At 45.1% G+C, this 21,974-nt stretch overlaps 1 protein-coding gene across 1 annotated transcript in view; it reads right to left on the bottom strand.

Annotated features, from left to right (window-relative positions):
- Window positions 1-10,765: 10,765 nt before the first annotated feature.
- The window catches only part of LOC137332648 (exocyst complex component 1-like), a 46,354-nt gene continuing 35,145 nt past the window's right edge, over window positions 10,766-21,974 (bottom strand). The window contains exon 3 of the mRNA XM_067996606.1: window positions 10,766-11,087. Coding sequence (XP_067852707.1) covers window positions 10,833-11,087 — 255 coding nt within the window. The 3' untranslated portion in view covers window positions 10,766-10,832. The remainder of the gene's footprint in view (window positions 11,088-21,974) is intronic.

Raw genomic sequence — 21,974 nt, 5'->3', positions numbered from 1 at the left:
CATTGTATATGTATCTTCTATATAAATTCTATATAAATCTCTTACAATGAATAACACTGACACTCAAAGCCATATCACCAGCTAGGACCTTTCATGTGTATTGCCTCGCTGATGTGCTCAATTAAGAGTTGACATTACTCTGCGTATTAGAATTAACACACATGCTGTATATAGCAATTTCAGAGTAAGATTAGTGGTGATATTAGCGGATGAACACTCAACCCATTTGTACGGCATTCCTCCATCTGCTCTTTTTAATGTTTATTTTAATTGGGTTACTGAGTCTGTTAAAACAGAGGATAGAGGAATGCCAAACAAATGTGTCAAGCGTTCATCTGCTAAGATTACCAATAGTATTTTCTATGCTATGCTGTGTTAGCATTAATGGAATATTTTTGCCCATGCTTCCAAAATTCCTCCTGGGGCCAAACCAAGTTCACATATTAATGCACAGACCTGATATTAATGGTGCTGATTTTGGCCTGTTAAGCAAGGCAATGTGCAGATTTACTATTCTTGTCTTCAAGCCCACATTGCGTCAATGACATCCATCGTAAAGATGCATTAACACAGTGTGGAAGAGTCAGAAGAGGGCCAGAAAGTAGTAAAGCAGGAAACATTGTAATGAGGGCAAAGTCAGAAATATATCCTCAAGAAAACATCAAACTAAGAATTTAGGCTAATTAAAGAAGTGTAAAAGCAAAATACTGTGGAAATCTAGCTAATTGTGATATCTTTACCACATTGCCTATGTTGTAATGACTAGGAGCTCTGTGCTTTCTGAGGCAGTGCCTGCAGCCACTTGCATAGGGCAATGTGGTGACACAGAGCTCTCACTGACAAAGCGAGGCTTGTCCACACTTGCCATTGCTGGAGGCTATTGTCTCACAATTCATAAAAATCTGTCAGACCATAGATCAGTGGGCCTTTAGGAGGTCTTTGATTCTCTCTCTGATGCTCGTCTTTAATGTTTGTTCAAGTGAATTGAAGCCAACCTTGACTGCTTCTTGGATTTTGGACCCAAAAGCATTCCTAACAGCAGCACGAACATTCATGAGAGATGCTTCTTTGATTGTCTAGGTTCTGCACTACTGAGGCTACTACTATGGTTGCATCTTCAATGACAGACTGTAGTATGGATAACCATCTGTTATCTCTTACATGGCTGTGATTATAGAATCAAATACCTGCCCAACATATTCCATGTGTTGTAACATCCTCTGTTGAAAAGCACATGTACTAAAGTGAGCATCCTATGGTTCTATTCCAACACAACCCATGAGAGGCGTGCAACATGTCCGATCATTGCCCAGGATCTGCTCACCTCTTATGCTCACCTTCTCTGCTAAGCCTTCAACACTTGTGACCTGTGCTGCCTCATCCACATCATTAAATAATAGACAAGGTGGGGTGAAATTGCTCGCGAGCAGTAGTGTAAAGCAGGTGCTAGCAAATTGTCAACCCATTTTACGACCTGCCCGATATTCTTTTACATTGACTTCAACCAGGCGGCGTGTAAAACGGTCTGCCGATTGGCTAGCGTCCAAGACCAATTTTGCCTCCAAGGAGTCTGTATCTGGCTGCTGTTTAGTACCAGTGTGCCTGACATAAGAACATAAGAAATAGGAGCAGGAGTAGGCCCCTTGAGCCTGTTCCGCCATTCAATAAGATCATGGCTGACGATGTTTAGTGCTCTGTAAATGGTACTTTTCTGACGATCTAGGATGCTACACTCCATGGGAACTCCAGATGGTATATGCTTGGACCTAATCAGAATTAGCCCTTTGATCTCTCTGTCCTCGGCCTCCTACATGGTCCCAATGAAGCTCAAGGGGAGCTTGAGGAACAGCACCTAATTTTTTGATTAATTACTTTACAACCTTTAGGACTCAACATTGATTTCCATAACTTCAGATCATAACCACTGCTCCCATTTTTTTGGACAGCAGGTGCTGGTAATGGTTCTGCTGTTGCCATTTACAGCTCCTCAAGACCCATCTTTTGTTTCTTTACTTGTCCCATTACCACCCCCTTAGCCTTGCACCATCATCTCTTTTGTTATTTAATCACTACTGCCGTCCACCCTATCACAGACCTTCCCTTTTGTTCTTTCATCCCCACCCCTCTCCCTGACTTTGTACTTGCTTAAAAACTGTTAAATCTTTGCTTCGTCCAGTTCTGATGAAAGGTCACTGACCTGAAACATTAACACTATTCATCTCTCCACAGATGCTGCCTGACCTGTTGAGTGTTTCCAGCATTTCCTGTTTATATTTCAGATTTCCAGCATCCATAATATTTTGCTTTTAGCCTTTTAGCTATTATTTTTCTGGCCATAATCAAAGATAATGTAACATATACTAGACTGCACAGAATATATGATTTATATGATACATCATATGAAATTTGCCTTCATTTCCAACCTCTTAAAGACCAGGGGCCCGATTTTAGCAGGCGTGCGGGTTCCCGGCGGGTGGTCCATCGGGAGCGATCGCGGGATAATTGATGCCATTAAGCCGTGGTTACGGGTTCTCCGCTCCCCAGCTGCACGCCGGCGGCCTGCGCATGCGCATTGACGTTCGCGCGATGGTGGAGCTCTATTTAAAGGGGCAGTCCACCAAAGCCCCTCCAGCTTCAAACAAGAGGCATCACACCATGGAGCACCCCAGGGGTAAGGCTGCACCACGGTTTTCGGACCTCGCGCTCCAGCTGCTGCTGGACGGCGTGAGGAGGAGGAGGGACACGCTGTTCCCAACTGACGGACGGAAGTGCCCTGGCTCCGCCACCAGGAAGGCATGGGCAGAGGTGGCGGCGGAGGTCAGCAGCAGGGCCAACACCACCAGGACATGGGTGCAGTGTAGAAAGCGATTCAATGACCTCACTAGGTCCGGCAAAGTGAGTACACTAACGCACCCTCCCACAACCCGTCTCCAACATCACGCCAAACACCTCACAACCCCTTCTGCACAGCTACCACAGCGCTCCTGCAGCAATCCTCACAGCCACTCAACTACCATCCTCACCGTGCCTGCACGTACCTACCGTCCCTGTTCCCACTCGAACACTACCACACACCCCAATCCCCATGCAATGGGATGGGCATGTGGCACACGCATCCTCCCATCCATCTGCCCCACGCTCAACCCACCCACACCGATGCTTGAGGCGTCTCACAATGCAATCTGCACTCACTCACGCATCTGTGTTTTGCCTTGACAGGAGAAGAGATGCAAGAACGCCAGAGAAAGGGCACGCACCGGAGGGGGCCCGCCACACCTGCTGGTACTGACGGACGCAGAGGTGGAGGCATTGGATATCAGCCGCACGCAACATTGCCTCTCCGTGGCGGATGGCGAGGCTGGGGCTGCAGAAACGGCCAGTAAGGGAAAGCTGACACTCAGCACTCATGATCGCGAATGACCTTAGCATCACCTGGCATCTGCCGCACCGCAAAGTTTGTGCACATGCCTGATATTGCCCTCTGTTCTCTTGCAGGGCCGTCTGCGAGCGCAGTGTGTGAGGAGGGCGATTCCTCAGAGGACATGCCGGTCTCTGAGGGTGCATCGTCACATATGAGCCAACCATCCACCAGCGCAGAGACACACACCTCGGTGGGTCCCCCTCGCCAAATAGTTGGGGTTGCACATGGTGAGTCACCGCGCACGAGTGAGCATGAACAGACCCTGGTGGCAGGGGCAGCCGCGGAGGGTGCGCGTCGGTGGGAGCACTCATCTCCAGGCTCTGCTCAGCCGGACCCAGATGCTGAACCCAGGGGGCCACCAGTCAAAAGGAGAGTCGTCGAGGGGCACCAGCACATTGCCGAGGTACTGGGAGAGGTGCCACGCGCATTGTCCACAATCGCGCAGGTGATGGAGGAGTCCAACTCCTGCATGCGGGCATTGGTGGCGCAGGTACAGGAGGGTATCGGCGACATAGTGTCGCAGATAGGTGCGGGAACGTCTGCGGTGGAGGACAGGCTAGCTTCCCTCGAGCGTCACGCACAGCTCAACATCGAGTCCATGCAGGCCCTGACAACGGCTGTACGGATTCAGGGTGAGCAACATTCCGCCGCCATAAACAGGCTGACGGATACACTAGAGGTGGCCTTGCAAGGCCTCACACATGCAATCCAAACTGTCGTCCAGCAGGGTGGAAGGGGTGATGTGGGCCGAGGCCATGAGAGGGATGATGGTGAACGGGGACATGGAAGTGGGGACGCTACTCAAGGTGCCCCCACGTCTCACCCATTGCCCCCCTCTCAACCAGTACCCGCAATGGTGCCTCCTCTCCAGGTGGCCGAGTCTGCCCCTGCACAGGTGCAGGAGGAGCAGTCTGTGGAGGTGCCCTCACGGGCACCGAAACCCAGGGGGCGTTGGCCCAAAGCATCTACCCGGTCAGGGCACGAACAGGAGCAACCTGCCACTACCTCTGCTGGAGCCACAGGGGTAGCACCACGTAGGGGTTCCCGTAAACGTAAGCCAAGGGTGTTATAAGCACAAAGGTAATGCACCAGGGTATCTGTCAATATGTAATGTTTTTGTTTATAGTCGTTCACTAAGTACAGAGTAAACACAATCGTTCTCACCACTCCTGCCACCTCTCGTCCATTCTTCTGCGGCTTGTGCAATAGGTCCCTTCCGTGCGGGCCATCATGACGACGAACACCTGGTCCCACCCATTGGGCACACTACAGTGGGTGCAGGAGTACTGGCACCACTCTTCTGTGGAGGGGGCTGGTATGGCCCCTCGTCTGTGCACGTGATGAGATGTGAACGCCTCAGACTGTCTGATCCTAGGAGAACCGTTGACATATGAGTGCCTCCCTGGCCTGGCGAGCATCCCGGTGAGCCGGTGTTCGGCCCATGGGTCGTTCCTCATCCTCGCGCGCGTCCTCCTCCTCCCCCTCCCCCTCCTCCTCCCCCTCCTCCTCCTCCTCCACCTCCTCCTCCTCATCGTCGTCCTCAATGTGGGTAGCGGTTGTGGATGGGGCCTCCTCCAGCGGCACCCCTCTCTGTTGGGCCATGTTGTGCAGGGCACAGCAGACAACTATAATTCGTCCCACTCTGAGTGGCGTGTATTGGAGCGCTCCCCCAGAACGATCAAGGCACCTGAAGCACATCTTGAGCAGCCCTATGGCCTCGGAGAGGTCCATGAAGCTGAGCCTCGGTCTGTAGACCCTGTGCGGAGGGTAGTGCCTCCTGCGATGCATCTCTCTCTGCGGTTGCCCTCCCTCCTGCTGTGCAGGTGGATGTGCCACAGCACCGTGTTGGGGGGCTCCACGTCGCTGAGGCGGACGGCGTGGACTGCGAGGCTGCTGGGGCTGGTCATGCTGTTCGTCCTCCGAGGATGTCGAGGCGGCCCCCATCTGGCAGGTGTAGGTCTGAGGGGTTGTGCACGGTAGGTAGGTGTCTCCTCGCACTGGGGCTGAGGTTCCATGTCGGTGTATCTTCTGGCTTGGAGGAGGGTGGTGGAGGGCAGACGTTGCCCTATGTGACAGAGTGGCCTCCTGCGTTGGTGAAGGGTCTCCCCGCCCCCCTGTGGAGTGCACCTTGGCAGCTGCCACAGGCTGCTGGCTGCAACACGTCCATTTGGAGTGAGAGTGTTTCCCCCAGTATGTGAAACAGTCTCAGTTGCAGCTAAAATCCCACCCTTCCTAATAAGACAGCTGAATCAGGTGATTTAATGACCTGAAATAGCTAGATAAATACTGTCAAGTGGCATCCCGCTGGCTTTAATTGCCTGCGGGATTCCCACCAGCGGGGGCTGCGCATGCACCCCCTCACGTCAGCGCGGAACCCGGAAGTGGGCGGGATCGAGGCGCGATCCGGTCCCGCACCTGGATTTCAGGATTTTCGGGGCCCCCCCGCCGAGAACGCACCCGATAGTGGGTGCTAAAATCGGGCCCCAGCACCCTAGAATGTCTCAATGCCTATGAACTCCATACTTCAATTAATGAAATAGACAGCTATCATCACAATCATTAATTTCTAAGAGTATTTAATTTACTACATTGAAATTTTTTTTAAAAACTCTTTAAAACTTCATCCACTGAATATATTCTTCATGTCCCGAAGGAATGGCTAATTGTTCAGCTGCACGTTCAAGCATTTGACTGCTGCAATATATCATTCAGAAATGTAAGTCATTCCTACTTCATTCACCAAATGTATCCTTCATTCCTTATTACCTTTGACAGCTTTTTCAGGTTGAGGAACTTTTTGTGGAACTCCTAGCTGATCAGTAAGATGCTGTACCCTCAGCTCATCTCCATAGCAACTTTATGCTAGGTCCACTGGGTCTTCACAGATACTCTTTGGATGGCCAATGGCCCAAACAAATGCAGCCCACTTCTGAATTGCACTGTCAATGAGAACGCCTCGGCCCAGATCACTGAACCTGGCTTCATGAAATCCTTGCACACTCCACAGCTGGATGAAAGTAGGTTTTGCTTTTCATAGCAATTAAACGTCATTTACTGCCTTAGAAAGTGTGATGTGGAGATGCCGGTGATGGACTGGGGTTGACAATTGTAAACAATTTTACAACACCAAGTTATAGTCCAGCAATTTTATTTTAAATTCACAAGCTTTCAGAGGCTACCTCCTTCCTCAGGTGAACGATGTGGATCTGGGCCGAGGCGTTCTCATTGACAGTGCAATTCAGAAGTGGGCTGCATTTGTTTGGGCCATTGGCCATCCAAAGAGTATCTGTGAAGACCCAGTGGACCTAGCATAAAGTTGCTATGGAGATGAGCTGAGGGTACAGCATCTTGCTGATCAGCTAGGAGTTCCACAAAAAGTTCCTCAACCTGAAAAAGCTGTCAAAGGTAATAAGGAATGAAGGATACATTTGGTGAATGAAGTAGGAATGACTTACATTTCTGAATGATATATTGCAGCAGTCAAATGCTTGAACGTGCAGTCAAATGCTTGAACGTGCAGCTGAACAATTAGCCATTCCTTCGGGACATGAAGAATATATTCAGTGGATGAAGTTTTAAAGAGTTTTTTAAAAAAAATTCAATGTAGTAAATTAAATACTCTTAGAAATTAATGATTGTGATGATAGCTGTCTATTTCATTAATTGAAGTATGGAGTTCATAGGCATTGAGACATTTCCACATCGTTCACCTGAGGAAGGAGGTAGCCTCCGAAAGCTTGTGAATTTAAAATAAAATTGCTGGACTATAACTTGGTGTTGTAAAATTGTTTACAATTAGAAAGTGTGAACACAGAATCACCAGAGATTGCTGCGTGCATATTGGCTGTCGTGTTTCCTGCATTACAATGGTGACTACACTTCAAAAAAATGGCCTTCATTGGCTGTAAAACGCTTTGGGATGTCCTGAGGTCATGAAAGGTGCTTCCATCATTGCACCTAATTATAATTTAAATAAACCCAATGAGGGTCATTTTCAACTTCACTGCCCAGGCAGTAGCAACCTGTTGTAGAACCCGACTGATTTTCATCCCATTGATTTCAGTGGAAATGAAAATTAGGCAAGTTAATTAGCAGGTGGGCAATCCGTTCCCCCAGTTATAACCCAGGCAGTAAAGTGGGAAATTACCCCCAATGTTTTTGCTTCTATTCCCTTGCTTGGAATATTATTCCAAACATTTATTTCTGTTTGTTGAAGAGCTTTCCCCCGCAATCCATTCTAAATTTACTTGTCATTAAGTTCCATTCGTAACCTTTGGTCGCATATTTCTTGGTTTATTCTGAAGTATCAAATTAACAAAACATGTCCTTGGGTTAAAAATAAAACATTGCACGAAGTGTGGTGTATTATGAGGTAAGAGCCGCTGATTTACCTCAGTTTTGTGTTGAAAATTTTCTGCGCTTATTAGTCATACAATAATTCAAGAAATTAAAGCCTGAAAATGACTACCGACAATTTTGGACAAATGCTTAACACGTCCTCAATGCTATTTTAAAAAATTCATTCTTGGGATTACTTGGGAGTAATACCACTCTGTAATTTCATGGACCCATCCCTAATTGCCACAACTGACTGGCTTGCAAGCCACTTCAGAGGGCTCTTAAGAGACAAACACCTTAGATTGGGACTGGAGTCACATATAGGCCAGACTGAGTGAGGACGGCCAGTTTCCTTTCCTAAAGGATATTAGTGAACTCATTGGGTTTTCACAAAAATCCGATAACTTCATGGCCACTTTTACTGGTATCAATTTTTTACTCCCAAATTTTTTTTAAACTGAATGGTGGGATTTGAACTCACATTGTCTGGGTTATTAGCCCAGTAACATAACGACATTTATCTTTTATTTTAGCACTAGTATTAATGCATTTAGGGTTACATCAGTGCTAAAATAGCAAAGAAAGGCATGTCATGCATTAAAGGGTAGAACTTCCTACTGGCAGGGTTCACATGCAAATGCTTGAAGTTGCTCATACTACATACTTGGCCAGCTAACATTGCTGGTATATTTAGAATCATGGTTGAAATTGTACTGAAATGCTCCTGTCCCACTCCAATGTGGTTGACTCTTAACTGCCCTCTGATGTGGCCTAGCAAGCCAGTCAGTTGTGGTAACTAGGGATGGATAATAAATGCCGGCTTTACCAGTGACACCCACATGCCAAGATTGAAAATAAATGGCATTGAAAACATGTTAAGCATTTGTCCAAAATATAGCATAACATTTCAGTGAGCTAAATTTGAATGTTCCAATTGGTAGCATATTTTGTAGGTAAGTTTATTGAGGGAGGAAGGAGAGGAGCTAAGAGTTGATGTACCAAGGCCATACAAATTCCAAACGCCAGCATCGACCAGTTGGGCCGAATGCTGTAGACTCTACCTAAATCTAACAAAGGAATTTCACACAAAAACGTTAAGTGTCCGTATGCTAGTAATACCACTCTGTAATTTCAAGGTCTATATGAATGATACAGTCTCACAAATAATATAGAACTTTTTGCTGTTGGCACATGTAAAATAAAAGCTTAATATTTTCAGATGAGACATAAGTTTCTTTTTCCACCGTCTCTTCAACAAGCACTTCTAAATAGATAGGGCATCCACTACTCTGACTCACCAATGTTCCTTATCCCCAACTTCAGAAGAGTTCCTCTTATCTACGTGATATCTCCATTAGCCACACCAGCCATTATTGTGCCCAAGCAGATTTGCATTAAGCATTGGCTCCCAATACAAACTGGGCTGAAAATATTAAAACAGGGTTCACTAAGGATAACACCTGTCACTCAGAGTTGAATCCTCACCTGGGTCACAGTAGTGAAAGAGCAGTGTATTATGTTACAGAGCCATTAACATTTTTGATCTCAATAAACACCATTTTGGGATACAGTCTATGAGTAATTTAAGACATAACATGTGGTGAGTGTAACATGCTCGTGTAAGAATTCTGGGAATTCTACCTTTTCCCTGAGTATGGAAAACGTTGACCATTGACTAAAATCCTAAGATGGAAGGATAGGTGAGAGGTCACCAGACGAATCAACAACACACACAGTGGAATGTGGGAGAATTACTGCTTCGGACATGTCTCTGTTTTAACGCAAAACCTACAGCAGGTGGTCAACACGCAGCACTAATTCGAAAGGCTGTAGGCCATTGAAAGAGGCAACTGCTCCAGACATGGTGGGGCCAAGTCTTTGTTTTAAAGCAAAACCGATCAACACCTAGGACGTTGGATACAAAAGGAGCCCTGTATACCAGGTGATCAACAAATCGGAATTAACAATGGCCCATCGAGAAAAGATTCTTAAGGACTTTGTAAGAACTGTTTAAACAGACATTAAGTGCCTCATTTAAGTGACGAAGACCATTGTAAGAGGAGGGGTATATAAGTGGAAACTCGAAACCCCTCTCCCTCTCTCTCTCTTGCTCTTGCTTTTGCTCGTGTGCTCTCTCTGGCTCTTGTGTTCTCCTCTTGTTCTGCCTGTCTCTTGGAGGAGAGCAGCTTCCAGCGAAACCAACGAACCCTACGTGAGAGAACCGGTCAGCCAGACCTGCAAGTGCAAAGGATTGGTGAGCCTCGACCATACGTGTGTGTGTGTGATAGGTGTCTCCAGGGTCCCCACCGACCTCTTAGTTTAGCGGGATAAAGTACTGTAGTGTGTAACTCAATGTACTGTGTAGGACCGTTTATATCGTTATCTTCTTCGTGTTGACGGTATAATAAAACCAACATTCCAATTCAATTCAAACACCGAGTTTGTGTGTTCTCTGTGCTATTCGACTGCACGATCCATCACCAGGTGCGTTAGCGTAAGTCCCGTTTTCCTGAACCCCCGATCCGTGAGGTATTAGTGTTCCTTGGCTAGACCGGGGACCAGATATCTGCACCGATCAATAGGGTGAGAACAACCCCAAAACACCCTATACTCGGGAGGAAAAAGGTGACTTTGGACCTATGGTTCCCAAAGCTCTCCACCACTAGGGTTTTCCTCTCCTCATGTCTGGGTCTGTTGTAGACTAATTGAGAGAGATTGATTGCCATGATTAGTCAACAACTCAATTATCTTTGTATAATGCAACCACCAGGATGGTACAAGGCAAACTAGATGGATCTAAGTCTTTTATCGTCTAACAATTCCTATGTTCCTATCTCTTGTAACCTCTGGGATTTAACCCTGGTATGAAGGTATACAGTTTTATTCACTGTACCTTATAGAAAATAGATTTAAAAAATTTCAGTTCAATTGAAGACTATGAAATGCTGGAATATTGGCTATAACAAGCATGATTTATTTCAAATAATATTTTAGCAATCTGACAGAAGAATTTTCCAAGTCAAGCTGGGTGATAGTGATAGGAATGTCATCAGTATAATCCGATGAAAGTTACCTACAAAGAGCCCAAAAGGCAAATACAGTTGAAGGCTTGCAGGCACAGCTGTATCACCAACAATGTGTCCTCAGGGACACCAAAGAAACTCATTTCTTGGATATAAGCAGTGTCAAAATTTACAAACTGAATGTCCTTTTGCAGGTAGATTTTGTTTGTTTTCCTTAAACTTCTTACAAAAGCATACTTGGCTGCGGTACTGGAGGCCTCCCAGCTGCAGACAGTCTGAAAGTGTAGGTCAAAGTGAGGGTTATCCTGCAGGAGAAAAAACCAACAAGATGCTCGTTATAGTAATGTTCAACCTTCTCTTCGATCTCTTCCATCCTCAATGCAGGGGATAATGGACATCTGCAAGTAAATTATAAGGCAATCATCTGATCTCAACATATAGATAATAGTCACAAATCATGAGTGAGAATTGAATTATTATTTAAAATCCTCTCTTGATAGCGAGTTTCCATTTTGCGTAGTGATTCATTCTCGGAGGTTTCTCCCGCTCTGCCTCTGCAACTTTGGCGGAAGTTCAGTGGAATCCCTGTTTACGCCTCTAAACAGGGTCTCACCGAAGCGAAGTGGATTGGGAGAAGCCCCCGGGGGAAATCACTGGCACAAAATTTTAAATTAATCATCAAAATCATTGATGTTTTTCATTCCAGATCAAGGGTTCGAAAGCAAACCCACAACTAATGAGAATTTACATCGCTAATGGGTAATTTTCTGACTTATTGCTGCTGGTGAGAGCATCACTTGACCTGGCATAACATATATTGGAAATTTGGGTGCACACTGCACATTGGGGGTAATTTTAACATTGGGCCATAGTGTAAAATGGGCGATATCAAATCGGGCACCCAATATACCTCCATTGACTTCAATGAAAGGGAAAATCAAGTGTGGTGTATAATGGGCGGTTACTACTTCTACAACTACAACTTGCATTTATATAGCGCCTTTAATGTAGTAAAACATACCAAGGCACTTTACACGAGCGATCATCAAACAAAATTTGACACCGAGCCACATAAGGAGATATTCGGACGGATGACCGAAAGCTTGGTCAAAAAGTTAGGTTTTAAGGAATGTCTTAAAGGAGGAGAGAGAGGTAGAGAGGCAGAGAGGTTTTTATGAGGAAATTCCAGAGCTTAGGGCCTAGGCACTAGAAGGCACGGCCGCCAATGGTGGCGCGGTAAAACTCCGGGGCTGCTTTCGGTGAGCCTAATTCGACATCACCCATTTTACATCATTGGCCAAAGTTAAATTCACCCCCAATTTTACAACTATTATTTTAAGTGACCAGAAAATCATTTGCAGTCTGTGTTTGAATTTTTTGATATCACTGCTGACAGGTGCAGCTTTCCACTGGAAGCGGCCAGGACAGAGCGGTTTGCTTGATTGGCACCCCTGCCACTGGACTATATCTACCCCCTTTAGCTCCAGCACACTGTTACTGCAGTATTCTGCACCTACAGCAGCAACTCACTATGGTTACTTTTTACAGCATCATCCCTCGCCCATCCTGTGAGCTTTACCACCGAGGACAAGAGCAGCAGATGTATGGGAGCACTATCATCTCCAAATTCCCTTCCGAGTCACACACCATCCTAACTTGGGAGTATATCACCGTTCCTTCATCGTCACTGGGTCCATATCTTGGAACTCCCCACCTAACATCATCGGCACAATAACTGCAGCGATTCAAGCAAAACGCCTACCACCACCTTCTCAGGGCTACTGAGGATGGGTGATAAATGGGGCCTTGCCAGCATTGCCCACATCCCATGAACAAATAAAATAAAGGTAGATAATTACCTCTTCCATGTAAAAAGGATCTGATATATGGCAGTTTTACTATTTCAGTATTAAAGTGACACCATACTTTGTTTTTCTCTGTTCAATCAATAATTTAGGAAAGGGAAAAAAAAAGGAGAAAATCAGTAAAAACTGGTTCGCTATTGGTGGAAAGTGCTAATGGACTATTTATTCATAAGCAAAATACCACGGATGCCGGAAATCTGAAATAAAAACAGAAAATGCTGGAAATACTCAGCAGGTCAGGTAGCATTTGTGGAAAGAGAAACAGAGTTAACGTTTCAGGTCAATGATCTGTCATTAGCCAGACTATTTATTCATGTTTAGTCATGCTTTGATTATATCTACCCTTCAAAAATAAATTAACGAACATTCATAGAATCATAGGATAATAGAAAATTTACAGCACAGAAGGAGGCCATTCGGCCCATCGTGTCCGCGCCGGCTGAGAAACGAGCCACCCAGCCTAATCCCACTTTCCCGCATTTGGTCCATAGTCCTGCAGGTCACGGCTCTTCAGGTACACATCCAGGTGTTTTTTCATTGTGTTGAGGGTTTCTGCCTCTACCACCATCTCAGGCAGTGAGTTCCAGACCCCCACTACCCTCTGGGTAAAAAACTTTTTCCTCATTCCCACTCTAATCCTTCTACCAATCACTTTAAATCTATGCCCCTTGGTTATTGACCCCTCCGGTAAGGGAAATATGTCCTTCCTAGTCACTCTGTCTAGGCCCCTCATAATTTTGTACACCTCAATCAAATCACCCCTCAGCCTCCTCTGTTCCAAGGAAAACAACCCCAGCCTATCCAATCTGTCTTTAATAGCTAAAATTCTCCAGTCCTGGCAACATCCTCGTAAATCTCCTCTGCACCCTCTCTAGTGCAATTACATCCTTCCTGTAATGTGGTGACCAGAACTGTGCGCAGTACTCAATCTGTGGTCTAACTAGTGTTTTATACAGTTCCAGCATAACATTCTTGCTTTTATATTCTAGACCTCGGCTAATAAAAGAAAGCATTAGCTAACAATTCCGAGAAAAGGCCTTGTTTATTTTATTAATGAGGAATCTATGCAGCATTTCACAATTGCACAGTAAAATCATAAACTGAGAAGATCAAACCTGATGTTAGCAAGTGAATTAACTGCTAGATTTCAAAGAACAACCATGGCAGTGAAGTCTGTAAATGCAGCCCATGTAGAAAAGCAGAGAGAGAGAGAACGGCTGGACAGTGAAGGAGAGTATGGCTCTGCAACTTCTTCTGTTCCATATTCAGTACAGGCAGGCTTTAGTTTTATACATGTTGCTAGGATTCCATCAGCAGGAAACATGTACGCTCAGCAAGACGTTTTGCAAGTCAGCATGCTGGTTAATAAGGCAGCTGTGTATTTACTGTAGATGTTGTTTGAGGAGGAAACAAGGTAGAAACTTATGTTTAAGGGGCAGAAAAAAAGACAAGGAAATGCAAATCCGTGATGCCTTGATAAAGGAGTACTAGAGAGACGCAGATGATTCAACGGACACATGTTATTGTACAAAGGTTCAAATGCATCCATTATGTTCCTTGATATATTCAGCACTTTTATTGTTATTTACCCAGTGCTTTTACACTGCTGTTTTATTTGTCAGCTTTCTTGTGTAGTTAAAATTTGCTAAAACATTCCCACATACCACCAGTTTAACTTTGTAAGTCTAGGCTATCCTGATCACCCAACCCTAACTGTGGCAGCTAAGCATGGGACGGGCAAGATTTAGGTGCTAGGTGAGCTCACTCATGACTAAAAATGTCCCTCTTAGGATTTGCCCAATGTTGACATTCATGTCTTTCAAGTATTGTATGATGCTAATTTGTATGTGTGTATGTGTGAGTAACAGAAAAAAAGAGAGATAGTGAAACCTATAGGGTAAATCTCCTGCCCATGCTGTCTTCAAACAGAGCTCCTTGCCAACAGTGTAGGTTCAGTGGGTTAGTCATACTGACTTCAAAAATCCAAAGGGCCATGATCTCAGGAGTTACGCCAGGATCGTGCCTATCATAACTTTGATGGAAGATTGGTGGAAACCCTGGAGAAACGGTGTAAACGGGTTTCCCCCGAAGTTACAGCGAATGGGAGAACGCCCGTGTATATTACTGGCAAATGAGTGCTTAGAATCATCATAGAATCATAGGAATTCATGGCACAGAAGGAGGCCATTTGGCCCATCATGTCTGTGCTGACCGAAAAAGAGCTTTCCAGCCTAATCCCACTTTCCAACTCTTGGTCCGTTGCCTTACGGCACCTCAACTGCATATCCAAATACTTCTCAAATGTGATGAGTGTTTCTGCCTCTACCACCTTTCAGGCAGTGAGTTCCAGACCCCCATCACCCTCTGGATGAAAACATTTCTCCTCAATTCCCCTCGAATCCTTCTACCAATTACTTTAAATCTATGCCCCCTGGTTATTGACCTCTCTGCTAAGGGAAATAGGTCCTTCCTATCCAATCTACATAGGTTCCTCATAATTTTATACATCTCAATTAAGACTCCCCTCAGCCTCCTCTGTTACCAAGAAAACAACCCCAGCCTATCCAATCTTTCCTCATAGCTAAAATTCTCCAGTCCTAGCAACATCCTCATGACTCTCCTCTGTACCCTCTCTAGTGCAATCACATCTTTCCTGTAATGTGCTGACAAGAACTGTACACAGTACTCTAGCTGTGGCCTAACTAGTGTTTTATAGAGTTCGAGCATTATCTCCCTGCTCTTATTTTTTGCCTCAGCTAATAAAGGAATGTATCCCGTATGCCTTCTTAACCACCTTGTCCACCTGCCCTGCTACCTTCAGGGATGTGTGGACATGCACTCCAAGGGCCCTCTGTTCCTCTACACTTCTCAGTATCCTCCCATTTATTGTGTATTCCCTTGCCTTGTTTACCCTCCCTAAATGCATTACCTCACACTTCTCCGGATTAAATTCCATTTGCCACTTTTCTGTCCACTTGACCAGTCCATTGATATCCTCCAGCAGTCCGCAGCTTCCTTCCTCACTATCAACCACACAGCCAATTTATGTATCACCTGCAAACTTCTTAATCATGCCCCCTACATTTAAGTCTAAATCATTGATATATATCACAAAAAATAAGGGACCTAGTACTGAGCCCTGTGGAACCCGACCGGAAACAGCCTTCCAGTCACAAAGACACCCGTCGACCATTACTCTTTGCTCCCTGCCACTGAGCCAATTTTGGATCCAGCTTGCCACTTTCCTTTGGATCCTATGGGCTTTTACTTTTCTGACCAGCCTGCCATGTGGGACTTTGTCAAATACCTTGCTAAAATCCATGTAAACTATATCAAACAAACTACCCTCATCGACCCTCCTTGTTACCTCCTCAAAAAATTCAATCAAGTCAGTCAGACACGACCTTCCCTTGACAAATCCATGCTGACTGTCCTTGATTAATCCGTGCATTTCTAAATGATGATTAATACTGTCCCACAGAATTTTTTCTAATAATTTGCCCACCACCGAGATTAGGCTGACTAGCCTGTAATTACTCTATCCTTTTCTCCCTTTTTAAACAACGGTACAACGTTAGCAGTCCTCCAATCCTCCGGCACCACGCCTGTTGCCAGAGAGGATTGGAAAATGATGGTCAGAACCTCCGCTATTTCCTCCCTTGCTTCTCTTAACAGCCTGGGATACATTTCATCCATGCCTGGCGATTTATCTACTTTCAAAGATGCTAAACCCCTTAATATTTCCTCTCTTGCTATGTTTATCTCATCCAGTATTTCACATTCCTCCTCCTTAACTACAAAGACTGCATCGTCCCCCTCTTTTGTGAAGACACATGGATTACCTTTTTGGTCTCCAATAGACCCTACTCTTTCGTTAGTTATCCTCTTGCACTTTATGTATTTATAAAACATTTTTGGGTTTTCCTTGATTTTACTTGCTAGTATTTTTTCATGCCCTCTCTTTGCTTTCCTAATTTCCTTTTTAATTTCACCCCTGCACTTTCTATAGTCCTCTAGGCTCTCTGCAGTATTGAGATCTCGGAATCTGACATAAGCTTTCCTTTTTTGCCTTATCCTACCCTTTACGCTCCTTGACATCCAGAGGGCTCAAGATTTGGGAGTCCCACCCTTTTCCTTTGTAGGAACATATTTGCTCTGAACCCTCACTACCTCCTCCTTGAATGCCTCCCACTGCTCTGACACTGATTTACCTTCAAGTAGCTGTTCCCAGTCCACTTTTGCTAAATCACATCTCAGCTTAATAAAATTGGCCTTTCCCCAGTTGAAAACTTTTACCCCTGGTCTACCTTTGTCCTTTTCCATAACTACGCTAAATCTAACTGAATTATGATCACTACCACCAAAATGCTCTCCCACTGATACCCCTTCCACCTTCCCAGCTTCATTCCCTAAAACTAAGTCCAGAACTGCCCCCTCTTTCGTTGGGCTAGCCGCATACTGGCTAAGAAAGTTCTCCTGAATGCATGTTAAGAATTCTGCACCCTCTATACCTTTTACACTGATTCTATCCCAGTTAATATTAGGGTAGTTGAAATCCCCTACTATCACTGCCCAATTGTTTCTGCACTTCTCAGAAATTTGCCTATATATTTGCACTTCTATCTTCCTCTGACTGTTTGGGGGTCTATAGTACACTCCCAGCAGTGTGATTGCCCCTTTTTTGTTCTTCAGTTCAACCCATATGGCCTCATTTGATGATGCTTCTAACATATCATCCCTTCTCACAGCTGTAATTGTTTCTTTAACCAATATGATGACCCTCCCTCCTTTTTTATCCCCCTCTCTATCTCATCTGAAAACCCTGTAACCAGGTTTGAGCTGCCATTCTTTAAGCCATGTTTCAGTCCTAGCGATGATATACTTCCACGTGTCTATCTGTGCCCTCAGCTCTTCTTATTCACTAGGCTCCTTGCATTGAGGTATATACTATTAAGCACTGCCAAACTCCTTAGTTGTCTATTTTCTAGCCTTTGTTTCCTCTGCCTTCCAAACTCACTTACCAATTTTCTGCCTTCCATTTCCAGTTCTGCTTCTCTCCGTTCTGAATCACTTAAAATCTTTCTGTAGTAATCAGTGACAACCTACTTCATGCTGAAGTACCACTCACTTTGCTTGTTTGACTTTGCTGCCACCAACCAACTGGAGAAATTCTACTGCCAGTTCACCGGTACATGGCGAGGGATGATGCTAATCAAAGTAACCTTGGTGAGTTGCTGCTGTAGATGCTGAATACTGCAGTCACTGTGCACTGGAGCTAGAGGGGGTAGATATAGTCTAGTGGCAGGAGTACCAATCAAGCGAACCACTCTACCTTGGACACTACCAGTGGGAAGCTACACCGTGAGCAGTGCTATCAGAAATTCAAACACTGACAGCAAATGATTTTCTGACCACTTAAAATAGTAGTTGGAAAATTGGGGGTAAATTTAACTTTGGGTGATGATGTAAAATGAGCGATATTGAATAGGATAGGTGAAGGGTCAAATCCCTAAGCACAGAAATCAGGAAGTCAAGAAGCATTTTTTCAATAAAAGATTAATGGAAATCTGGAACTCGCTCCCTCAAAAGGCTGTAGATGCTGGGTCATTTGAAATTTGAAATATTAAAGGATATGGAGCAAAGGTGGGTAAATGGAGTTGAGGTGCACGTCAGCCATAATCTAATAGGATTGATGAACCGGATTCTTTCCCCTCAGTCTGGTTCAGCAAGAACTGGTTCGGATACACCGTAAAGTTCAACACAACTTTAATAGCAGATCTTAGTCTGTAGCTTCAATTCAGATTCCTGAGAGAATCCGAACAATTCTAACAGAATAAGGAGACAAAGACAAAGACAAAAACTCATACCTTTATACAAATCAATAGGGGTTGGAACATCATTAACACAAGAGTCAACACCAATCATAAGCCGGGCACGGGTAGCCATGCGGGGTTACATTATTTCCGGCCAATCATAGATAATCCATGTGCTGACCATGTTGCTGTTAGACATCAAAGGGGATACTTCCTCACCTTCCAACTTGGAATGTTCTTCCCTGTTCCTTATCTCCCAACCTGGAATGTCTTTCAACTTTGGCTAAGCTCGTTACCTATATTGATCTGCCATAAACATGGAGACATTCAGACCAGTCCTTGAATCACATCAAAGACCTATCATTGATAAGACAATGCAGGCCTGCTGACTAAGCAAACATATGGCCCAGCAGGGGGGCCAGGCCACCTGTATCAATCTCAGTTACTAACTAATTAACCCTTTCTAACCATTTTGCATTCTGCTTCTTTGCCATGTAGGCATTTTAATATTTTACCAAAAACTGACCACGTAGGGATTCTCAGGATAGCAGAACAGGCTCGAGGGGCTGAATGGCCTAACCCTGTTCCTATGTTCAGGATAGCACCAAGGTTGATAAGAATTAAAGATGCATTTATCAAGATAAATCAAGAAATAGTGATTAGATGACACCACGCTTGAGTTTTAAAAGCTATCTCTGCTGGTAAAGTGGATAGTGTAGCCTTCCAATGCATGAAGACCATGTGCCATTGAACTGGCAGAGGAATTTCTCCAGTTGGTCAGGAGCAGCAAATAAGCAAAGTGAGCAGTTCTCAAGGGGCTCAACTTCATCCCCTTGATGCAGGTTGTGATTGATTTCCACAGAAAGATTTTAAGTGCACCCAAAAGCCAGTAATATACACGGGAGCTCACCCATTTGCTGTAACTTCGGAGGACACCCAAATAATTGGTCTAAACCGCCATATATGCCATTTCTCCATGGTTTCTGCTGTTCTTCCATTAGATTTATGGTGCAAGATTGAGAGAACTACTTTGGAAATTCGAACCCATGGTGTCAACATGGAAGGCACTGGTTATCAGCCTCCAGAAGAAAGAAGGTTTTCAGGAAATGAAATTTCATTCAGGGTCCTGGCAAGTAAAGAATGTAAATGTAGTGTTGGTTAAATGCACTGCAGCAACTCGCCAAGGCTTCTTCGACAGCGCCTCCCAAACCTGCAACCTCTACCACTTAGAAGGACAAGGGCAGCAGGCACATGGGAACAACACCACCTGCACGTTCCCCTCCAAGTCACACACCATCCCGACTTGGAAATATATCGCCATTCTTTCATCGTCGCTGGGTCAAAATCCTGGAACTCCCTTCCTAACAGCACTGTGGGAGAACCTTCACCACACGGACTGCAGCGGTTCAAGAAGGCGGCTCACCACCACCTTCTCAAGGGCAATTAGGGATGGGCAATAAATGCAGGCCTTGCCAGCGACGCCCACATCCCATGAACGAATAAAAAAAAATGTTCATGTATTTTTAGCGCAGTCAGGAAGGAATGATCTTTAAATTTTGTTTGGCTCAGAGATAGCACTCTCACCTCTGAGTCAGAAGGTTGTGGGTTCACGGGCACACTCCAGAGACTCCAGTCCTTTGGGAGCGCTGTGGTGTCTTTTGGATAAGACGTTAAAAAGAGACAATGTATGCCCTCTGAGGTGGATGTAAAAGATCCCATGGCACTTTTCAAATAATAACAGAAGTGCTCTTGGTGTCCTGACCAACATTTCTCCCTTAACCAATACCAATAAAAGTGATTTTCTGGACATTTAACTGATTGCTGTTTGTGGGACCTTGCGACACAAAAATCGACTGCCATGTTTCTCTACATTACAACAGTGACTATACTTCGAAAGTGCTTCATTGGCAATGAAGCACTTTGGGGCGTCCTGAGGTCGTGAAATGTGTTAAGTAAAGGCAAGTTCTTTCTCTTTAAAAGGAAAATAAAAATGCAAATGTTGGAAATTTGAAACAGAAACATAAAATGCTGGAAATACACAGCAGGTCAATCAATATCTGTGGAGAGAACAGACAAGTAACTGCTCCTTTGACTTAGATCAGCTAACTAAGGAAGTGGTAACAGGACACTTAAAACATCATAATATGAATAGGAAGAGTCAACATGGTTTTATGAATGGGAAATCGTGTTTGACAAATTTTTAGAGTTTTTTGAGGATGTAACTAGCAGGGTAGATAAAGGGGAGCCAGCAGATGTAGTATATTTGGATTTCCAAAAGGCATTTGACAAGATATCACATAAAAGATTGCTACACAAGATAAGGGCTCATGGTGTTGGAGGTAACGGGCTCGATTTTAGCACTCGCGACCGGGTGCGTTGGTGGCGGGGGGGCTACGAAAATCGGGGATTCCCGGGGCGGGTCGGGAGCCCGGCTCCAACCCGCCCACTTCCGGGTTTCCCACTGACGCGCTCACATGCACACTCAGCCCCTGCATGTGGGGTGCCACTTAAGGTATTTATTTAGGTATTTCAGGTCGTTTAGAGACCTGATTAACATGATATTTTAGGAGGGGTGGGATTTTGCAAACAACTGGGACTGTTTCCCGTACTGGACGTGTTGGAGCCATCAGCCTGTGGCAGCTGCAAAGGTCCATTTGACAGGTGCGGGGGGTAGACCCTCACTCATTGCAGGAGGCCACTCTGTCACTTTGGACAAAGTTTGGCCTCCACTACCCTCCTCCTAATAATAAAATTCACCAACTTGCACACTTACCCCGGTGTTTAGAAACATGTACCTACCTTGCGGACCCCCTCAGATGTATATCTTCCGGATGAGGACCGCCGTAGCTGCAGTCATGACCTCCTCGGAGGACAAACAGCATCACCATCTGCAGTGACACAATGGGTGGCATCAGTTGTGGGTCTTCATTGTGATCCTCAGGAAAGGGCATTATTGCACAAACCAGACAAGATTCGCAAAGACATGGCAGTAGTGGTGCCAATATAATATGTAATGTGAGATGATCAGAAATTAAATATAAGTAAAAACCATGACAAACCCTCAAACACCCTTGTGCATCCCCTTCATGCCCACGACACATTTGCCTTACGCTTCCTGCTGCACATATGTGATGCTTGCCCTGTGGCTGCAGCACACGTAGTGGCAGGTTGAGTGAGGCTGTCCGTGAAAGAGATGCATGAGAGGGTGAGTATGAGATAGAGGCTGAGATTGTATGAGGATTGGGTTGAGTGGTCGTGGCGGGATGAGTACTGGTGAGGTGAGTAAGTGCAGGTAAGATGAGGATGAGCTTTGAGTGGGTGTGAGGAGTGATGGGACAGAGTAGTGTTGGCAGTGCAGAAGGAGATGTGGGGTGGGGGCGGTGATGTGGCAGACATGGTGTAGGGGAATGAGTAAGTGTACTCACTTTGGCTGATCTACTTAGGTCATTGCAGCGCCTCCTGCACTGTATGCAGGTGCGCGATATGTTGGTGGTGCAGGTGACCTCCTCTGCCA

This window comes from Heptranchias perlo, chromosome 14 (genome assembly GCF_035084215.1).
Source record: "Heptranchias perlo isolate sHepPer1 chromosome 14, sHepPer1.hap1, whole genome shotgun sequence".
In the NCBI taxonomy this organism is placed as follows: Eukaryota; Metazoa; Chordata; class Chondrichthyes; order Hexanchiformes; family Hexanchidae; genus Heptranchias; species Heptranchias perlo.
The sequence above is the reverse complement of the archived record's forward strand: the minus strand, read 5'-3'. Positions and strand labels throughout refer to the sequence as shown.